The sequence below is a fragment of the Cebidichthys violaceus genome, unplaced genomic scaffold, assembly GCF_023349555.1.
Source record: "Cebidichthys violaceus isolate CVI_PGR_0920_01 unplaced genomic scaffold, fCebVio1.0.p SCAF_14, whole genome shotgun sequence".
NCBI classification, from domain to species: domain Eukaryota; kingdom Metazoa; phylum Chordata; class Actinopteri; order Perciformes; family Stichaeidae; genus Cebidichthys; species Cebidichthys violaceus.
In genome coordinates, this window is record NW_027176307.1 from 5,107,721 (window position 1) to 5,130,030 (window position 22,310).

Below are 22,310 nucleotides of genomic sequence, written 5' to 3' on the forward strand. Positions count from 1 at the left end.
TCAGTCTCACTCAACCCCGACTCTGCCAGAGCGAGGAAACCTATAGTAGCACTCACTGTGCTCAGGAATGTGGTAACCTAGCAATGGGGGGGGGGGCGTGCCTCGTTTGCTTCGAGGTAAATCTTGCTTCTGTGACGTCCGCCTCTGATGTTCATCAGCTGTCCTACGTACTGTTGTTTTCAATATTACACCTTTTCTAAAAAATGTGGTCTGGTTTTTCTATTTATTTTTGTTAATTTCACTGAATTTTCATTTGCATACCATATATACCTAGTTTGATTCCAGCTGTGGACCGTTGTAACCTGTCATGTATCTCTCTCTCTCTCTCTCTCTCTCTCTCTCTCTCTCTCTCTCTCTCTCTCTCTCTCTCTCTCTCTCTCTCTCATATGTGTCCTCTCTATTTCTACTGTCACAGTTCAATAAACGCTTGATGGCACAGAAGTTCTCCAATACTCCAAATACATAACAATAAAATCAATTTTCCATAATAACAAATTTAATGAAAGCAAATCTGAAAGTTTTAGGAAGCGGGTTTAAAAAAAAGTTAGAAATGTATTGCGAAACTTAAAACTGATGGACCACATGGTCTTATCAAAACATCTGTGTGCGCACAAATTAGTAGTGACGGCAGAAGAAAGGTGACATGTATACTTTTCTGGCACTTCCTTTTCCTTCTGTGAGGTAGAGGAAGTGACCGCAGCGCTAATGCTCATTTCTCCTGTCATGAAGGATGGATGTGCCTCCGAGGTCATAAAACATACATCTTCTGCTAGTGGAAAGGCACAGCAACCTCAACATGTGGACGGCAGAGAACTTCAAAGTACGCTTTGTGTTTCACTCCTGCTGTAGAAAGTGGAAGACATGAGCCAGAGTCAAAACCCGTGACACCCCCTCCCTCGGCCTTGTTCGACTCCAGGTTTGGAAAGTGAGACTGCGAAGATGAAACGCAGGGAGCTGGCTGGGGCGGGACACAGAGGCCTCCTCTATTTATAGGATGACTGGTCGAGTCGGACGACGCGAGGCACTTCATTAGCAAAACTGTCTTCCTCCTGAATGGAAGAAGCGAGCAGTTATTTTCAACTGGGGTTTTTTTGGTGGGGGGCGAGCCACCTCATCGCAAAGCTGATGTTCTCAGAGAGTTAAATGGAAATTTGACACCGTTTCAAGGTGTATTTCAGGCTTTTTAACCACTTCCCGTCACACAGCGATGAGGCAGCAGATAAGTGCGCGTTCAGCGGGGTGTTGCACCTACTGCACATCTGCAGGAAAATGCAGCGCCCACCAGCTGAAACGTACAGTTGGTACGGCTTCTGTTACTACACCGTCTTCTGTCTAATGAAGGCAGAAATGTATTTTAGAAATATTTCAATAAATCAAATCCTCTGTTTTAAAAAAAAGAAACTGAAAATCCAGTGTCTGTGGCTGTTGCAGCCTGTCCAGTCACTCGTCACCAGAGTCCTCCACAAGCTTGACTGCGGTGAGTTACAATAGCTACGTTTGTTTTTTACCTTCATGATGATCATTTTGGGGGAGTGGCTTTGGAGGGAGGCCTGAAGAGATGGGCTTGTCGGTGATTTAGCAACTTTTGGAGCTAGTGCGGCTAGCTATTTTCATAGGGAAAGAAGTTGACACCTGGCTGGCTTTTTCGTTGTTTTGTTCTTTTGTTGGTTTCTACAATGTCACCGACCAAAGCTTTACTCAAACTCACTTTCACTTAAGCTTTATTTATAAATACTCACCATTTTGTTGATCCAAAATGATTCGTTGTGAAACAATATTGTCCAGTCTAGGAGATGTCCGTGTTCAGTGTGTTTTTTCAGTTCGTGAAATGTACTTGTAACATTATTTTGACGACCAAAAATGTCTCTTTCAGTGTTCGGTTGTACTAAGCTCCACCCTTTCGTGTCATTTGTCCAAAAAAAAAAGATGGCGACGGCCAAAATGACAAAAGTGGAGGCTTCGAAACCGCAGTCCACAAACCAACGTGTGACATCACAGTGTCCACTTCTATGTATAGTGTGGTGGAAGAAAAACTATTCAATAGTACCGAGTGAGTCCAATAAACACTGAATACTGAAACAAGAAACATTGAAGAAAGAAGTTTGTCTTTAAAGTATTTATTCTCTGGCCAGAGAAGGCTTCACCTTCATACAGACTGCAACACAGTCCGCAGAGGATGAGCAAAGAGTCTCTGAGAATCTTCACACCTCAACATTCTCTGGTTAAACTGCACCCCCCATTTGGTTACTTCCTCGTATCAAAGCAAAAGGCAGAGATAACCCATATGGTCCTGTTACCACCCTTCTTACACAATCATATGTCACATATACAGTGCTGTGAAAAAGTATTTGACCCCTTCCTGGTTTCTTATTTTTTTGCATATTTGTCACACTTAAATGTTTCAGATCATCAAACAAATTTTAATATTAGACAAAGATAACCCGAGTAAAGACAAAATGCAGTTTTTAAATGATGATTTAATTTATTAAGTGAGAAAAGCTATCCAAATCGACTTGGCCCTATGTGAAAAAGTAATTGCCCCCTAAACCTAATAACTGGTTTTGTCACCCTTGGCGGCAACAATTGCAATCCAGCGTTTGCGATAACTGGCAATGAGTCTTTCACATCGCTGTGGAAGAATTTTGGCCCACTCTTCTTTGCAGAATTGTTTTAATTCAGCCACATTGGATGGTTTTCGATCAGAAACGGCTTGTTTAAGGTCATGCCACAGCATCTCAATCAGATTTAAGTCCAGACTTTCACTAGGCCACTCCAAAACCTTGATTTTGCTTTTTTTGAGCCACTCAGAAGTGGACTTGCTGGTGTGTTTCGGATCATTGTCCTGCTGCATAACCAAAGTGCACCTGAGCTTGAGGTCATAAACTGATGGCTCGACATTCTCTTTCAGGATTTTCTGGTAGAGAGCAGAATTCATGGTTCCATAAATTATGGCAAGTCGTCCAGGTCCTGAAGCTGCAAAGCAGCCCCAGACCATCACAATACCACCACCATGTTTGACTGTTGGTATGATGTTGTTTTTATGAAATGCTGTGTCAGTTTTACGCCAGATGTAACGGGACGCACACCTTCCAAAAAGTTCAACTTTTGTCTCGTCAGTCCACAGAATATTTGCCCAAAAGTCTTGGGGATCATCAAGATGTTTTTTGGCAAATGTGAGACGAGCCTTTGTGTTCTTTTTGGTCAGCAGTGGCTTTCGCCTTGTAACTCTCCCATGGATGCTATTTGTGCCCAGTCTCTTTCTTATTGTTGAATCATGAACACTGACCTTAACTGAGGCGAGTGAGGCCTGCAGTTCTTCAGATGTTGTTCTGGGGTCTTTCCAGACTGATACATGTCAATTACTTTGTTTCTCATCTGTTCTTGAATTTCTTTACATCGCGGCATGACGTGTTGCTTTTTGAGATCTTTTAGCCGACTTCACTTTGTCAGACAGGTTCTCTTTAAGTGATTTCTTGATTCAACAGGTCTGGCAGTAATCAGGCCTGGGTGTGGCTAGTGAAATTGAACTCAGCTTTCCAAAAAATCACAGTTCATTCATGATTTATCAAGGGGGGGCAATTACTTTTTCACATAGGGCCAAGTAGGTTTAGATAGCTTTTCTCCCTTAATAAATTAAATCATCATTTAAAAACAGCATTTTGTATTTACTCGGGTTATCTTTGTCTAATATTAAAATTTGTTTGATGATCTGAAACATTTAAGTGTGACAAATATGCAAAAAAATAAGAAACCAGGAAGGGGGCAAATACTTTTTCACAGCACTGTATAGTTTTGTTAGTGAGTAAGGGACATAAACTAAATCACAGTAGAAATGTACTAGCACAACTAAATTGTCTATCACAATAGTCAACGATGTCATCATCGTATTAGCTTGGACGTTGGTCATTTAGCGCTGTAGTCAGACTTTGTTGACCTAATTAGATGGTGCAACGATATGAACGGAATTGATACTTTAGCATTTTTAAACTCTGAAAACTTTGACTCCATCGTGCCGTGGACAGAACTTTCAAAAGAAACAGGCTCCCTGTGAAACATGTGAAAACCTCCCTGTTCTAGAGCCTTGTGAAGACAAATAAACGCCTGAAAATGTCAAGCTGTTCCTCTGAGGGTGTTTATATAGTTACTCTGAAGGTGTCTCCTCTATTCAGTGCAGCTTTGCTCCTGAGCCAAAGCCCAGTGCTGTATAGACAGCTGCTCGGCAGGTGAAGCCAATGACGTGCTCACACGCTAAATACATACTGATGTACTAAAACCGACATTTACTGTAAATGATAAAATCACGCGTGCAGTTGGTTTCCTGCCTCATACCAACGAAGAAGAGCACTCCAATGAGATGGAAAGAGAATTGATGTTTTTTATCTGAGGAGGAGGACCCGGTGAATATTTCAATGTCGAGAGCAGAGGCAGCTCTTGTGTTGCCGTTGATTCATCCGGAGCCCAGAGGGGAAGTGAAGAGTGTCGGTGGGGGGGGGGCTGCCAGGTCAAGTCCTGTACACGGCTGCATTATTAACAGAAGGTCAGCTGTCAGTGCACGTCTGCAGGGTTCACATCAAGCGGCACCACTCGATATTTTTTTTGCATGTCCCTGGCTGACATGTTTGTAACCTTGTTAGCCGTTTAATGAAGGTTCGCAAGCCTTCTCTTCCAGCAGCCACGTTATTTATTTTCTTGTTCCAATAAAACGGAGCCAGACCACAAGGAGCACATAACACACGAAGCTCCTGGAGCAAGATTTATTACCTCGACCGTAAAAAGACGGAGAAGATATATTGGGTGAGAGGCTGCACATATTGACTTGAAAAACATTAAAGGGCTGCGACAAAAAAAAAAGCTCTTTAATGGAGGTTACTGTGAAGAGCTTTTAGCTGCTTTTGAAACGGTATTGATGTAGTAAGGACGCCTCACTTTTTTTGGTTAATGAACCGATCTATTGATCAACTAATCATTTCAGCGGCAATAGCTTCCATCCCTTCAGTTTTACCGAGGAACAGGATGGCTGCAGTAGTAGTCTTGACTCAAGAAGGCCCAACAGTTGTTGCCGTCTCCATCGGCACCTCTGAGGATCGCTAGGTGTCCCCCGTCAGCCCTCCGCCAGCTCCTACCGGCGGCGCTCCTGTCGTCCCTGCCGCGGCTGACACTGAGCCACCCTGACACAATGGTGTCACCGCTGGTCCCGCCCGGCTTGCATTCCGACTGAGGCGTGTTCCCTCCACGCAGCACACACACAGACACACACACACACACACACACACACACACACACACACACACACACACACACAGAGAGAGAGAGATGTAGACAAGCATGTGGCCTCTCCAGGCGGCAGCAGGAGGAAGGGCTGTTCCAGTTTTGACAGCTCGTAATCCCCCAACCGGAGAGAGGAGAAGAGACGAGCCAGCAGTGTATAAAAAAATAAAATAAGTGTAGATACATTAATGCTCAAACTTGCCTGCGTTCCTACTTTCCTGTGCTTTACAGCTGTCTGCAGGCGCAGGTGGAGCAGACGGGCCTTTATCATCTCCGTGCTGAGGAGGCGACCTGCTCGCTCTGACGGGCTCACGCTGAGAGGGATAAAAGCAGGATGGAGTCTGTGATTTAAAAAAAAATAAAAAAAATTTTAACGAAGGCAGTCGGTGCATCCTCAGGCGAACCTCCTGTGGGGATGCGTGCTGTTAAAAAAAAAAAAAAGGGGAAAAAAAGAGCTGTGAAAACGAGATAATCGAGCCCAGATCCTTGGCTTTATTGACTCCACCCGGCCTCTTTGAAGTAAACTGGTTTCTGGCAGTGCAGGAGCTTCAGCCTTTGAGTGCTTACTTGAGGCTTTAATATTGACCTCGGGGAAGCCGTTAGCAGCTATTCGTGTCTTATTGAGGTCTACCGTTTCAAAAAGACAATCTTCCTAAATTGGGAGAAATGTATTTTTGTATCTCCTCTCCGCTTAATTCAACATTTCCTCCTCTACTGACATCGTCTCAAAGTTGCACATCATTTCCTCCTGTTGCCCCTTAGTGAGTGTCTCTGGTCAGCTGTGTGTGCTTTCCTGTCGCCCACCACAGCAGAGCCTGGTTCCCTGGAATGGGGGGGAGGCCACTTTGTCTCCTATTGGTCAGGATGGCGCGATGGAGGGTCACTCTGGAGGCAGCGGGAGTGGGGGGGGTTTTTTGGGGGGGGGGAGTAGGGCTGGGCGGTATGACCAAAAATGTATATCACGGTATTTTGTAAGATTATTTTGCGTTAACGCATTAACTAATTAACGGCGAAAATTATTTTATCAAGCGTTTAATTATTAAGCAGACATTTTTAACACAAGAACCGGGTGGCAGCGAGCAGTTAACAGCTGTTTGTGTGGCGTGTCTTGCGTCTCTTGCTGCTTCCTTCACCTACATTCCCCTGGGTCCTAAGTCCCTCCAAGTACAGCTTCTTATCACCCTCTATGTACCAACGTCCATTTATAACAAATATCACACATATTACAAGGTAATCATCTGTGTCTGACCAAAATACCAAAAAAAAAAAAAAAAAAGATTTAAATTATTTTTATAGAGTTTTTAAATGTTTGTTGTTTGTAATATGTATAATAAGCATATAATTTAGTTATTGCTACTGATAATTTAACAAACATAAAAATATGACGTAGATAGGTTTGCAGTTTTCAAGGTGTACATTTCAGATTGCATCTATTACACACATGAAAATAATTCACATATTCTGCTGAGGTGATGTAAGATGCTCATGTTACCACCAGCGGCAACAACAGTGGCTCCAAAGTCACAAAACGTCAGATTTTTTAAAACCAAAACACTTCCAAACAGCAGACACAGCTCCTCTCTTGGGCACAGACTCTATTGGTGCATCTCCGGTTTCTCTTTGTTCCTCCTGCATCGCTCTTTTCTGTTCTTTAAGTAACGCGACGGTCATACAGAAAGCTAGCTGGCAGATCATAGTGTCTAGTAAGAGTTCAAGTTGAAACATATGTAAGAAGTTACATACTTGTCAATTATGACATTGACATGACATTTTTAGCGTTTTTAAACTGATTTCTGGAGGACATTTCCAGAAAGCTGGACATCATATCAAAGGGTCGGTCAAGCCCACAGCTAGCAGGATTTATACGAACGGTATTTCTGGCTGACAGCGGTGGGGAAGCGTTGCACATTTTATGGCTAAGAATGCGTTTCAATTGCAACTGAACTCTTGGTGTTTGGAACTGTTTGGAGCTACGCTACGCTAACCAAGGGAGCTATACGACAGGACACGCACAAGCTACGTGCTTTTGAAAACTTTTGGAGAGACCTGAGTGGACTTTTTAAGTGAAGAGCAGCTGTGGTAAGTTAACTGATTTTGCGTCTATACATATGCAGTAGCATTTCTACTGTGTTCATTTGTCTATCGTGACGTTTTTATGAATGGGTCGTGCTCTAGCGCTGCAGTGTTGCTGGATTGATTTGTTGCTTTGTTGTCATATAAATATATGTGACTGGTTCTTGTGAGTTTTTCTTGTCATTGTCTTAATTACATTGATTTGGACTATATGTATTGTCTGTTATTTACGAAGCATCCCGTCATGCGCGGTGTTATTGTCCGGACAATTGAATCCGTTCAGGCTGTTGTTTCCCCCTTAGCTTAGCTGCGGTGCCGCAGCCTCAGCTGTTTGTTTTTTTTATTGTTCCGGGTTCAGAGGTCACAAAGCCTGTTGTCAGTTATCTGAGCGCAGTCCACCGAAAACATTATATTTACCACAATTTAAGCTAATGCATTTTCCAAATGCACTAGTATTATTCAAACGTGTTGTTCGGTTCTTAAGCCTCGTACCGAACGGTTTAATACGAATATGTGTATTATTACACCCCTAGAAACAAATAACCATAGCTGTGGCATCATAATGAGCTTATTAGGAGATGGCTCAAGTAGGACAGCTCAGAAGGCCCAGGTATAAAATGCACGGCCCGCCACTGCTCTCACTACATAAGTAGCTCCAACCGTAGCACTCTTCGCGGCGAACAATATATTTTGCTTCCTGTTGAAGAGTGACAGCAGTTGTTTCCGCTATACCGGTATGACGGTGTATGAAAAATTCATATTATACGGGAAATTAAAACCGGTATACCGGTTGAACCAGTATACCGCCCAGCCCTAGGGGGGAGGCAGGGATCACAGCTCAGCTACCGCAGCAGCGGCGTTGTGTCTGTGGTGTTTTTTTACTGTGATGTGCCAGGTGACCTCAGGGACCCCGCGGTGCCAAGCCAGGGCTGCCCACAGAGGGGCAAAGCCAGAACATTGGTCCAAGTCGTTTGTCTAGACTGGTCCCTTTTTTATTTAAAACCAAGCAAATAATAGTGAAAACATGTAAACTTTTGATTTTTTTCATTTTGAGATGGGTCTGAGTAACACACTATTCTATAAATATTAGTGCTGGGCAACGATTACAATTTTTAATTGCGATTAATTGCATTGTTATGCGCAAAGTTCAATAATGAATTCAAAAGTAGTGTATTGCGCACTTGTACTGCTATATGAACAAAGGTGCAATAACATTTGGTTTGCAAACACTTTCAACAAATAAGGTGCTTTTTAACAACAGTATTCCCTTTACACAGTAGCAGTTATATTTCTTCACTATCTGTGCTAAGTGTGCTGACTTTATTTGAAATGTTCCACTGCTGTGCAACATGAACAAAATGTTCCGCGCATGTTTCAGCAAAATGTCTGTCTTCTGTTTTCATTACAGTCAGAGCATGTGAATGCAGCTCCCACTGTTCCTCAATATAATGCACTGTAACACCGAGGTGATTATGGTTACCCAGCGATCCAGTAGTCTCCAGTGAGAGCAACAGTTGGTGCACGTTGTAACACCGTTGCTTTTGTAGTTCTCTCCTTTTCATACAACTCATGTATTCTTCTTGTGATGGTGCGTCTTGAGGGAGGCTCATACGTGCCGTCATTTGTTGCGATCCTAAGAACGTTCCTCAGACCGACATCTTCCACAATACTAGTCGGCCTGCAGTTTGTAGCTATCCACTTCTCTGTGGCATTTGTTAGATTGTCTTGCTTTTGTTTATCGATACTTCTCCCACACGCTGCAGCCAACGTAGTTTGCCGAAGCCTCCCTCCACTGTTTTTTTGGGTGATTTGCTGGCATCAACGGTGTGTATTGCATTTTTTTTTTAAACTGCGCTAATGTGCGATAAAATAATTGTCGGCATTAATTAATTAATTAATGCGTTAACGCAATACTAGCGCGTTAAGTTGCCCTGCACAAAAAAATATGTAACAGTCCTGTGTTCTGTTAACGCACTTAAAACTGAATTAATTCTAAATAATCAACCCTTCACCACGGCCCCCTTAGTTACTGTTGCTATCCCTGTCAAGGTCACTAATTTAACATTACACACAGCAGTTTAAAATGATTATGTTTTACTTCTCAAAGTCTGTGGATCTTTTTCAAACAAGGGCCCAAATCCAATCCTTAAACCCTCTCCCTACACTCCGTCTGGTGGTGGGTCTGCCATATTAAGTACATTAATGTTGTATTTAGGATCAAATAAACCCTTTTCTAGCCTAGAAAACGGTAGACGTGTTAATTTAATTGTCAAGTGCAAAAACCAAGCAGCTCATGAACACCAGAGTTAAAATTGATAAGATTTTAACATAGAGCGGGACAGAGCTGCTAGCGTTGGCATCACTATAAACTCCTTTTGTAAGAACACCAGTTAACCGGGCGTGCCAGCCTTAGGGTTCCGATTGACCTTTTCGTCGACACTATCCCGTTTCTGTTTCTCCTCCACACTGTCTCCTCATCGGTGAACGGTGATTGACGGTGTCCCTTCACACCAGGCCTTAAATCTGACGAGAGACGAGGCAGCAGAAACTAGACATGGATAAATGTTATGGTATTGAACCCGTCGACCCCAGCTTTCTGTCATGGTGCCGTGTTCAGGCCCAGATCTGCCGCACACGGTGACTTGTGAGAACTGAGTCAGGATGCTGGCTGCGTGCTCGTAGCTCATGCATCACATGACTAAATACAAGAGGAAGCGATGAAGTGTGAGAGATAACCCTGACTGGCACGGGCCTCCTCCTCCTCTTCTCGGCATGACACCGGCAGGATGGCATGCTGGGAGTGTTGAGACGAGGGCCTTCCCTCTGGCAGAGAAGCAGGCGCAGCATGTGACAACCCGGAGCCCATCATTATCCCCTCCCTTTGACAAGTCGGGGGGGGGGGGCTCATTCTTCCCCTTCCCATCTTCCTGTCCATCCACCCTCGCCTTTATGTTTCAGCTCCATCTCACTCTTCCTCCTCCTCCTCTCTATCAGCCACTGTTCTGCCTCCCCTGTAATGGTTTTCTACCTCATTATGACTCCGTGTCGACCCCTCTGTCTCTGTCTGTCTATTTTGGTGTTCCCCCTGATGAAGGGCACAGCACGAGGACGGTGTAAAGTGAAGGATTATTATCATGATGAGTTGCCCGTACAACAACACAGTGAGAGACAGCAGGGTCGGTAGTAGAAATAGGTGCTGCAAGCTTTGTGTTTTGATATGGTTACTGATTACTGGTCGAGATTAATTAGATTTTGTTGAAATGTTTCTGTTATGAATGCTGGTGTCACTGAGCCATAGCAGCATAACAGTGGGCTACATTTGTATTCATGCATGTCACCCTGCATTAATGCACATAAACTCATTTTACTATAAACTGTAACATAAACTGCAATGACTAAGAAGTACAGCAGTTAAATATTTAAAGCTGCATTAAACCATATTTTTATATTATCAGCGGGTCGAGCAGAGACTGTAAATATATTGTGGACATAGTCACTGTTATGTCACCCATTGATTTGGGGACTATGGTTTTGAAGCCTCGACTTCTGGAATTTTGGCCGTTGCCATCTTGGTTTGTGGCCTTCACCATTTTTTTCCCGTGTTTTAGTGGCACGACAGTGTGGAGCTAATTACAACTGAACACTGAAAAAGGACATTTTTAGGCGACCAAAATGTTACACTTACCTTTCAAGAACTGAAATCACACTGTGAAAGGGTTAAAGTTGTGAGACGAAAAAAAAGACAACTCCCAGACTCTAAATGGACAAAAGTTTACTAAATGAACATCATGGTGTATTGAAGAAGACTTGAAACTAAAGATTGAGACCAGAAACTTATGTTTATAATGTTTACTGAGGTAATAAATCAAGTGAGAAGGAGTCATTTTCACATAGACTTCTATACAATCAGACAGATCTTTTTGTAATCAGTCGCCCCCGGCTGGCCATTAGAAAGACTTCAACTTTAAGGCATTAATTGGCTTCACTTTCCAAACAGATAGCTTCCCCTTTGTGGTCAAGAGTGTGTGTAGTGTGAAAGTTTTCCTCAGAGTGACAAACCCACAAATCACTCTGTGCTGCCCCCCCCTCCGTTGTTGTTGTGTTAACGTTAGTTTGCTAGCTAGCTTACGTAAGCACATTAGTACAAATTATTTGCTGCTCCACGGTGCGTTACCACACTCTACAAGTTACAGTTATATTGAAATATTAAGGTTGTAATGTTTACCTTTGCATTATTGCTGGCGGTCATGCTGCATGGACGTGATACAAGGTATTAAATTCACTCAGTAGGCTACTTTATTTATTAACGGTCCCCGCAATCGACCAATACACTGCGCAAAATAATACAGTGGCATTTACATTTTATTTATTGAGGAGGAAGTGCGTGATTGTCCACCTTAACACATGTGATAGCTCAGGGTTTTTTGCACCATAAGTCCTGGAGATGGGTCCCGAGCCTAGAGCTCTCTGTTTCCAGCGGCACAGTCTAAAATTGTGAAGAGTTGTATAATAATAAATGCGTCCTTGTCAGGGATATATATATATATATATATATATATATATATATATATATATATATTCAGCCACATGTAAGTCCCAATCCATGCGAAAACAAATTCAGAGCCCAGACAGGCTTCACACCTCCAATGACCGATGGGATGGAAAAAGCCTTCTCCAAGGGGTTAAACCGTGATAGTAAGACCTCCGTCAGCAACCACCCAGAGCATCAGAACCCCCGCCCCATCAGCCCCATCACCTCTCCATCAAATGTAAATTCAGGACGGCTGCCCCTGAATGCATTGACATACCTTCAGCTCCACGCAACCTTGCCATAAATTATTTACTCAGAGTGGTACGTGCTGGATGAAACCCCCCCCCCCCCCCCCCAACACCCTTCTTTATCCGCCTATCTTTTCTCAGTTCGTTGGACGCCACCTTGTTTCATGTTGAGTTAACCGGTCTTCACCCCATTCACTCCTCAAATCACTCTCTTTACACGTGCACATGCTTTCAGTCTTTGGCACCAATTAAAGCACCTAATGAACGTTGTCCATCCAGTGTTCTATGAATAGCCTTTTTGCGTTAACTATTTATAGATCCCACTCCACCGCTGGTCACGTCCTTCCCTGAAATTGGATTTTCCCCCGGGGGGTTCATCGATTTCATGTTGAAAGCAGCTGAAACATTGGAGGAGGCGGTCGGCCCGACTCATGACGGCATACTGAAAGCTGTAAGCCAACAAAAGGAGAATAATTAATTCCATATTATATGAAAGCATATACATTTTAGAAACTATTTGGAAAAATTTTCATTTTAGTGAAACGACAGATGCAGCTTCAGTTAAGAGCCATTTCCTGCAGCCCTCTGGGATTGAAAAAACGAAAACAGGCCCTATGGCAAGTAGGTGGCAGCTTTTTTTTATGCGAAGGAGGAATAATTAATCTGCAGAGAGGGCCGTGTGAAAAGGAGGGAAGGAAGAGGGAAATAAAGAGATGAAAAAGCCTTCAGTTCAAAGAGAGCAATTGGCAATGAGCTCGGCCCTTTGCTGGGCCTGCAGAGAGCTCTGCTGAGGAAGACGTCGGACAAACGGCTGTCTTTGGACTCAATCAGACTTGCTTACTGAGACACTTTTTGTTATTTTTTTCCCTTTCATTTGCTTGACACATCGCAGCGGTGAGAGATGATCTGCCCAAAAATCCATCAGAGACACTTACCTACTGTACGTGACGGCTCAGTACGACCAGCTGTGATGCTAAGCCATACCTCACCCCGAAAACACACACCCCTACTCCAAAGATTATCATTGTAACCACTGCACAGGAAATGCTGTCCGGCCGGCTCAGAGGGATCAATACATTTGTATCCCTTCCAAAAGCTGACTCAGTCTGCCTCTGCCGGTCACGGGGGTTATGTAAAGAGTCAGAACACCGAGCAATTTCTGGTCTCAGCCGTCCGCTGTGAGCACATACACGATTAGAGACGCTTGGCAGTCTGGCGCTGAGCGTGGCATTGCCGCTGTTGTTGCCTTTAGTTACCCATATTGGGGCAATTTCATTTTAACTCTTGAAAGAGGCTAACATTAAAAACAAAACACACGATGAACACATAAGAGAGAAGACACGGGCATTCAGTTTGAAAAGGCTGGTCCTTGGTGTAGACATGTTTTCTTGTTTGGGTTTGAAAAAAACAAGAAAACACAAATAATACGGTAATTTCTCACTTCCTGTGACAACCTCTTATTGTTGCTGACGGGCGTTTCGGCCTCCATGTGCCATCTGAGGGATGGGCCTGTAATTATGCTGAAAGAGAGCGGTCACAGTGTGTCAGTCAGTGTTCTAAATTGGCGGAGTAGAGGGCTGCTCTCGGCGCCGGCAACAACAAAGACCGTCATTCTAAAGTGGTAAAAGTTACATTGAATGTCGGTTAAAGACCTGCTAGCAGGATCCTAGACGTGGCTGTGTTTATTACGATTATCAATATGGAAGTCTTGGATGGAAAGAAGCACATGTAAATATAATGAAGTACCGTAGTCTAAGAATGGGTACTTTTACATGCTCAAGTATCCTTTTTTGATCAGTGATGGAAGAATTATGATGACATGTTGCTTAAAGGGTAACTTTTGTATTGTTCAACCCTTTGAGTCTATAACTGTAGACACACAAGACTAGGATCACCTGGGGAATTCCGTGCAAATCTGCCATGTCACCTACCGTACACTTGTCTTATATAAACATAAATAGGCCTATATAGTATAATAATATTAATTTAAGGACCTAACAGAGAAATTAATTTTTTTTTACGTTTAGCTTCATCCAGTCTGCTTGTTATTGTGTCTAACCACATCTCGCTCGAGGAGTCTCATTCAGAAATGTTGTGTTCTCATCCACATTGTTGATATCGTCTAAATATTCAGCCATGACATTGAAAACAACTAAGCTACGTTTTCTCTATTCCAACAACACCTGCACTCCTCTCTCCTACTCCCACCAATGTCCTCACATGACACGTGACAAGAAGTCATACGCTTATCATGGCAATTTCACACAAATGTCTGATCGGATAAAATGACACAGTGGTGACATTTTGGACAGGTGTGGATGTAAACTGCAACCTGACTGGTTGGCGGAGGCATATAACCGTGGGTGGGTCATCGTATTTTTCTTTGTTTGGTCTATAAAATGTCAGAAAATAGTGAAAAATAACCGTTACATGTCCGAGTCCTTGGTGACTTCATGATGTAAAAAGGAGAAAATCTCAAATAGAAAGGGTAGATCGATGATGCTCTATGGTGGCACTAGACAAAAAGCAAAAACAAACCTTATGGACCATCCTCTGGGAAACATGAATGCCCACAGCATATTTCTCATTGATGGATGATAGATATTGTGTGCTGGTGTTGCTGTTCGGTTACCGCCTGTCTTTCGACTTTTCAGCCTCTTGTTTCCGTCAGCTACTCATTAGATCAGGTTGTGATGGTTTGTTGTTTGTCAGCCGCACTGAGGAGTGAGATTCCTCCTCTACGGTCCTCCACTTGCTCATCGCCGCTCCTAAGAAAAGGGGAAGCCCACGCTCCTCATTCATCATTCTCCGCTCTGTCCTCACGATGTGTCACAAGTGAATGCTGCTTCTCTCCGCAGTCAGATGAGGCGACTGAGACAGAGAGAAGGCGGGGGGGAGGGAGAGAGAGGGAGTGAAATATATTCTCAAGTGACACATTCTGAGGACAGACTGGCTGAAGGCCAGACCGACACTTTGTCTTCAGAGGAGAGCCTGGATTTATGGCCCGTTGTGTCTCCGTGCCCGATGCTGGTATTTTCGTCCTTGTTGTTGCAGAGAAACAATTAGACGGCGTTAATTCCTCTGGGGGTACGCAGCATTGTCCAAGGGTAATCTTGTGCCCCCGCTGCGGTGCGTCATTTTTCAAATCTCAGAAATTAATTTTGTAGAGGGAAAGACCATCCCAGTTTAGTTATAAATATACTACTGAGAAAGTATTTCAAGATGTTTTTTGGTAACACTTTATAATAATTTCACACTATGAAGCATTAGTTGAGTATGAGTAAACACTTAATTCATCATTCATAAAGCATTGTTCATTCATTAACACTCATTAGTATGCAATTTCTAACAGTTGTAAATGTTTTATTCTTGATTAATAAGCTGGTTTATTATGTGTTTGGAGATTATGTTTTCATACTTTATAAATGATGGATTCCCCATTTGTAAATTAAGTATTATATATATTACAAACCAATTATTAAGGAGTTGTAGATGATTATTAAGATCATTTATAAAGTGTTAGTAAATGATTAAGAACTTATTTAGATGTGCATTATTCATGCATTTATATATATAATGATTTAGATATGCACTAATGGTTAGGGACTATGTTAATATATGCTTTATAAATGCGTATTAATACTGCAATTCATGATTAATTCAGGTAGTAACTAGTCATTTATTAAATATTTTGTGTGACCTCATCTAAAGTGTGGACTATCTATGCTTTACAAAGCAAATGCATACATAAGTGCATGAATAATGTACATCTAAAGAAGTTCTTAATCATTTACTAACACTTTATAAATTATCTTAATAATCATCTACAACTCCTTAATTGGTTTGTAATATATATAATACTTAATTTACAAATGGGGAATCCATCATTTATAAAGTATGAAAACATAATCTCCAAACACATAATAAACCAGCTTATTAATCAAGAATAAAACATTTACATATGTTAGAAATTGCATACTAATGAGTGTTAATGAGTGAACAATGCTTTATAAATAATTAATTAAGTGTTTACTCATACTTAACTAATGCTTCATAGTGTGTAGTTATTATAAAGTGTTTTTAAAACTAGTTTGGAGCGTTATCTACATTTTTTGCCTACAAACACACGAGTGCTACAGAAACCTTTCTATTACAAATGTGCAAAACATGTGAGTTATGTGAAATTATAGAAAAGACAATAAGAAAGTAAATAAATAAATTACAAAATAACATTCATAAACATATGTGTTTTAACTGGGTTAAATCAAATTTAAAAACTGAAGAAGAAATAAGAAATATTATTTATTTATTTATTTATTTATTGTTTTTAATTGTCTTTTTTTTTTTTTTTTTTTGACTGATTGGTCCAGCTTTGGGTCGCCTCCCAGACCCTTTTAAGGAGGGGGCTGGTCCATTGTGGGTTTGATCCCAGACCCTAGAAAGGGGGCCTGGACTTGCAGCTTAACGTGCAATGCAAGATAACTTTTACATAAGTAGGCTTATGGGTGAGGATTTCTCGGTAGACTGCACAGTAAAGAATAGAGTCCAACGCTGTCTCCATGGCGAACACCAGCGTCCATCCGCTGACACTCCATCCTCGCGCCGCTCTCCGACGCCCGTTATTCCCTGACCGTGAAAAAGACACACTGGTTGTTTGTGTGAGTCATCCGGGGACTGTGTGTGTGTGTGTGTGTGTGTGTGTGTGTGTGTGTGTGTGTGTGTGTGTGTGTGGCGCTATAAACTCAATGTCCCTACCTGCCCGACCAGAGTGCCGATCAGCGGAAGGATGTCATCCACAGAGAAAGCAGTGTGAGGGGAGAACCTTGAGCGGAGCGAGATGAGTTCAGCTATGTTCGGGTGTGCTGAGCGCAGCCAGACAGACTCATTTCATCTCATCAATCCACTCGTCCAGCTCATAGTACATAAGTTAAATTCATTGCCTGCATTAATGCTCTTTTTAGTTTGTGTTTTTATTTCTCCCGCCACTTTATCAACATGTAATCTTCCTGCTGTCTTTTATAAACAAACATAAACCAACCCCCCTTTTTTCCTCCTCCTGTCGTCCACAGATTATAGATAATGGGCTGTGTGCAATGCAAGGATAAGGAAGCAACCAAACTCACGGACGACCGAGACACCGGCATCTCCCAGGGAGCGGGCTACCGTTATGGGGCCGACCCCACGCCGCAGCACTACCCCAGCTTTGGGGTCACCGCCATCCCCAACTACAACAACTTCCACGCCCCCGTCGGACAGGGAATGACCGTCTTCGGGGGAGTCAGCACCTCCTCTCACACCGGAACCCTGAGGACCCGTGGTGGGACAGGTGAGGGATGTTCACAGCTAGTTAGGAAGAGTCGCCATAAGAAATATATGACGACCACGGAACAAATATAAATCTCTCTGATTGGTCACTGAAATCACACTTAGCCCATGCTTTTTGCACTCAAAAATAATGCTGTGGGTTTTTAATATATATTTTATGTAATATATAATATATATTATATATATTCTTTTTTTCTTTTTTATTATTTAAATGAAAGTAAAAGAAAGGCGCCTTCACGTGTCAGCCGACTGTGAGGGCGTGTCCCTGTCTTGTTTTTGATTGACAGAAAGAATAGAGAGGAAGTAACTCATTTGAAGGGGTACTTCAGTGCGTCTTTATTGTTTTGTCGGAACAGGGAAAGTATCTGCAGCCGTGGAGTGTAAAGGTCATTTCTTTTGACTGCATTCCCACGCAGTTATAGCATCCTACACACCCAGTGACACATACACACGCACCTCCGTTTGCAAAACTCTTTGGGGAGCCTTGTGCGCTTAAAGACTGCCTTCGTCACCCCACAGCCCCTCGTGCAGCCCCACCGCTGACCCCAGCCCGCCCCCGGTCAGGAACGTCCGGCTGGCTTTGTGTGCCGGGGATCCGTGTTTATGTAGGGGAATATTCCTACTCAGGATATCCTTTATGTTTGGATTGAACCCCGGGCGGGCTCTGCAGAGGAACTCTGCGTTTCCACTCGACCTAGCAAGAGCCCTTTCCCTCAAAGTGCGGATTATTTTCCGCGCCGCATAATCCAAATCCACTCGGCGGGCAGAGGAGCAAAGAGGGGGGTTTTAGCTTTTAAATTTTCTCCTGGTGGGGGAAAATGTGGACATAAGCCAGCCCTTTCCTCTCAACCCCTGATAACACAGCTGCCGATTATGGCCGTCAGTTTGCTCTGACGGCCATAATCAACCCCCTCCGTCGCACCGCTAAATTGCGGTTGGCATCGGAAATCTTATCGATTATCTGTTGATCTTTTGCTGATGTCTGTTTGCAAAATGGAAATTCCTCTGACCTTATGTAACTCATTGTGTGGGATCCCCGCAGACAGCTCCAGGGTGAATCAATACGTCAATTTATACCTGACGCCCACCTCTACTGAATTAATGGAACATTCGAGCAGTGCGAAACCACAGCTGTGACGCGTTCAGACACACTCTTCTGAACAGTGTGCCCTCTGTTCTCTCTGTTTGTTGACACATAAATGGCGACGGGTCCTCTCCATCTGTGACAGAGAGATGCCTCACACACCCTCTTCTTCATATCAACACGGTTTCCCAGAGAGCCTCAGTCCCAGTGAGAGCATCTGAAGTGAAAAAAATAAAATGTGATCAAGAGAGTTTAAGTGGGCTTTGAAGAAGTGCCTATTCGACTTCCATTTGTCAAACACTCAGAGGCATGAAACAGCTTAATAGCTGCAGTCGCCTCAGACCGGAGCGAAACACTCTTGAGTGCTGCCGTCTGATCGCTGCACTCCTGTGCTGTTATGAGGCAAGACCATTCAAAATAAGACAGTGAGCGATGGTGATGGAGAGACAGACCTCTTAAAGGAGAATTCCAGTTTATAACACTGTTCACAATTTCATAAACTCATTTCATAATTTAATTTCACATGTTTTTACCGTGATTCCCAATTCCCAAGTTTACCACCACAAATAGAACCAAATTTTCTGAGGAACACTACAGATTTAAGCGTTATCGAAACTGCAAAAACTTTTATTTACACTACAAACACTTTTCGGTAGCTATTGTGCAAACAAATTCTTCTCTGTTTCAGCCACTGTGATGCTGCCAGTCTTGTACGTCAGTAGAGTCGGTTGCAGGCGAGATAATGGAATGATAATGGTTTTCAGGCCACTGGCTTTTATCTAGCGAGGTTTTTAGCCGGCCTCATGAGTCGAACTGGACTGAGGAATCCCCAAATCCCAGCTCCTGTCACTAGACCGTTCGATGTTTGTGGCTCTACCCACGCCCGGCTGGATTCACATTACTGACGGTTCACGCATTCTGCTTCACACTGGCATTCCCATGCCCCCTGAAACTTGTTATAGGGATATAGCTGATGCTGTCATTAAGAGAAACACACAGCGAGTCAACTGGCAAAGAGCTCAGCGTCTTATTCAATTGTTGGAAAGTGAATCCATTTACAGACGGAGCTCTCAAACTACTATATAACCCTGTAACCCCAATTAAAAGTAAGCGAGAATGAGTGATTCATCTTTTCAGAGTGTAATTTCACATTTTGTGTTCACTCAATTGAAGCCGTATTGAGATGTGAGCCCTATTATCTGGTTTAGTTTGTCTTGAGTTTATATCTTTATTAAATGTTTTCCTCTGTTGTTTCTTTGTCGTCTCCTAATCGTGGACTATTTGTTCTATTTATGTTTTTTTTACCCGGCACCCCTAAAAGGGCAGTTTAACAGTTAGCGCTTTTCCTCCACCTCCCATCTTCATTTGTATTGCTCACCTCCCACTGCGATCTGTTAACACATCCTGCAACCAGCCCGAATTCCTTTCGTCACGTTCGCCACAAGCAAGCAATGAGCTGGGGAGTCGTTCCTGTGAGAGAAAGTGCCGCTGTGAGATATTCAAATGAGTGCTGCTATTCTCCGCTAGGACGAGTGCAGAAATTAGTAGGATTAATGGAGGGGAGATATTGGAGAGGGGATAAGACTCAGTGGGGAGAAGAAGGTGACTTCGGGTTACTTTGTGAGAATGATTCTGCAAAGGTTATTCTGCCATTACGAAGCCGGTTCAACCTCAGGAACGCCGTACCGGCAAAAAGAATTAGGGCCAAGCTGACTCACTTGCACAGTAGTTTGTAGAATGTAGCAGGGCTCCAGAGTGCAACACACGCGACCAGAAATCTTATCAAATGCGTCGCTGGATGATTGAAAAGTTTGACATGCTGGTGGCACCAGATAAAAAGTTAGGGGGTTATTTAGTTATTCAGGTTCATCCTGTGGGGACCATGAAAAACATTTCTGAATGTCATTGTAATTCAAGCAATATGATGTAGGTAACGCGACCGGCGTTGCAAAACCTGTGATTGATCCTCATTTTCTGTGCTTTCCGTCTCTCCCGCAGGAGTCACCCTCTTCGTGGCACTTTACGACTACGAGGCTCGGACGGAGGACGACCTCAGCTTCAGGAAAGGAGAGAGGTTCCAGATTATCAACAGCACGTAAGTCGGCTATGGGTAATAAGTGCTTACATGGAAAAAAGAAGTGCTTGTGGTTTCATAATCTGGAGCAAGCCAAAACCCAAAATATAATCTGCTGCTCAGTTGTGGTTGTTACAACCAACCAGGGAGCCCCAACATTATCAACTGAATTAATTTACGCGTGAAAGGAAAGTGCAAAGGGTGCAAAGCATTTCAAATGAGGTAAAGGTGTTGGCTCGAGCATGCAATGTGACAACGAGCGGTAAACACCGTTCATTTAAGACGAGCAGGGACTCCAGCCTACTGGAGTGTTCCATGAAGACGTCCCCTCTGAGCTTGGACTGGAAGGGCCCCTGCTGCACCCACAGTGATGTTGGCTGGTCTTTCTTTCCGGTCAGCAGAAATGCAGACGTACAGCCTGCCTGCCTGTGTGCACGTGTGTGTGTGTGTGTGTGTGTGTGTGTGTGTGTGTGTGTGTGTGTGTGTGTGTGTGTGTGTGTGTGTGTGTGTGTGTGTGTGTGTGTGTTTTCCAGCTCTTTAACCATCATGGCCTCGGCTCTGCGGATTCATATTTTGTTTCCGTCTGCATGAGGCTGCTTGGAACTGCCTCTCTGTTTGTTTGGGTTTCTGGAGCGCTGCAGTGACATGTGAGGAGGCGGGGGAGGGAGGGAGGGAGGGAGTGAGGGGGGCTGCTAGGTCTGTGCTTCGACACTATTCTCCGTTAGATTTTGGGGTGATTATGCTGCTCTCTGCGTGCACTGTGCATCACTGCAGAGGGACGGCAAGTGACTCTACTGTTTCAGAAATGAGCTGATGGACTGATCCGTACTGCGCGTGTTCGACTCTCACTAGATCGCCCACTCATTAGCTAATTCCATCATCAATTTCGCATGCCACTTTATTTTCCGGAGCGTTAAGTAGTTAATAGTAGCTAAGTAACAATAATATAGTATTATATATTGGTGCTTTACTCCTAGGAGGAGTTTACATTCTACAATTTAAAGAATCAACACATGGTGGACATGTTATAGGTTGATTTTAGTATTTTGGGATTTAATGTGTTTCAATTTGGCAAACAAAAATATAAGATCCAGTTAATTCCCAACCTGAAGTGTGGAGAAACAGCGTTTGGATTCCCTTCATGTTGGGAAATACAACATTCCAGGAAAATAGAATTCAGCAGTTAACTGAATACATGTAATATAAATAAAAACAAATATTAATGAACAATGTGATTTGGAATTATGGGGGAAAGAGGATAAACTGTGTCAACTGGTATGCACGCAATAGACCATTTCAAAGTTGTAAACATTGCAGATGTGTCCCAGTTTACTTCCTGTTGCAGTGTAAGTAAACATGGACCCAAGCTGTTGCCTAGCAATCCATCTCAGTTAAAACGACCCATAAATTGTAATTAAAGCCAACAGTAGAGAGTCAAGCATATAATTCAACATGTATGACGAAAAAAATGTACACGCATGAATGATGAATAAATAAGTGTCAATGCATGTAGTTCTGCTATTAGTCAATATTATGCAGGGCGAGTGTTTACTTCACTGCATTCACTGATGTCTTCCTCTAAACGAGCACAAACTGTGTTTTCACACCAAAATACACTGTTTGAAATCTGAATGCTATTAAAGCTCTCCACTGTACATGGCTGCCTTATCACCTCTGCCTTCGGTCCAGCGGCGGTCGGCCTTCCTC

The 22,310-nt window shown here is 43.1% G+C and overlaps 1 protein-coding gene across 5 annotated transcripts in view; it reads left to right on the forward strand.

The window, feature by feature from the left end:
- fynb (FYN proto-oncogene, Src family tyrosine kinase b) overlaps positions 1-22,310 on the forward strand; it is a 59,376-nt gene that overhangs the window by 19,640 nt on the left and 17,426 nt on the right. For all 5 annotated transcript variants that reach the window (XM_068708572.1, XM_068708571.1, XM_068708574.1 and 2 more), the window contains 2 exons: positions 17,190-17,446; positions 20,528-20,624. In XM_068708572.1, the coding sequence (XP_068564673.1) occupies positions 17,200-17,446; positions 20,528-20,624 (344 nt within the window). In that variant the 5' untranslated portion in view covers positions 17,190-17,199. The remainder of the gene's footprint in view (positions 1-17,189; positions 17,447-20,527; positions 20,625-22,310) is intronic.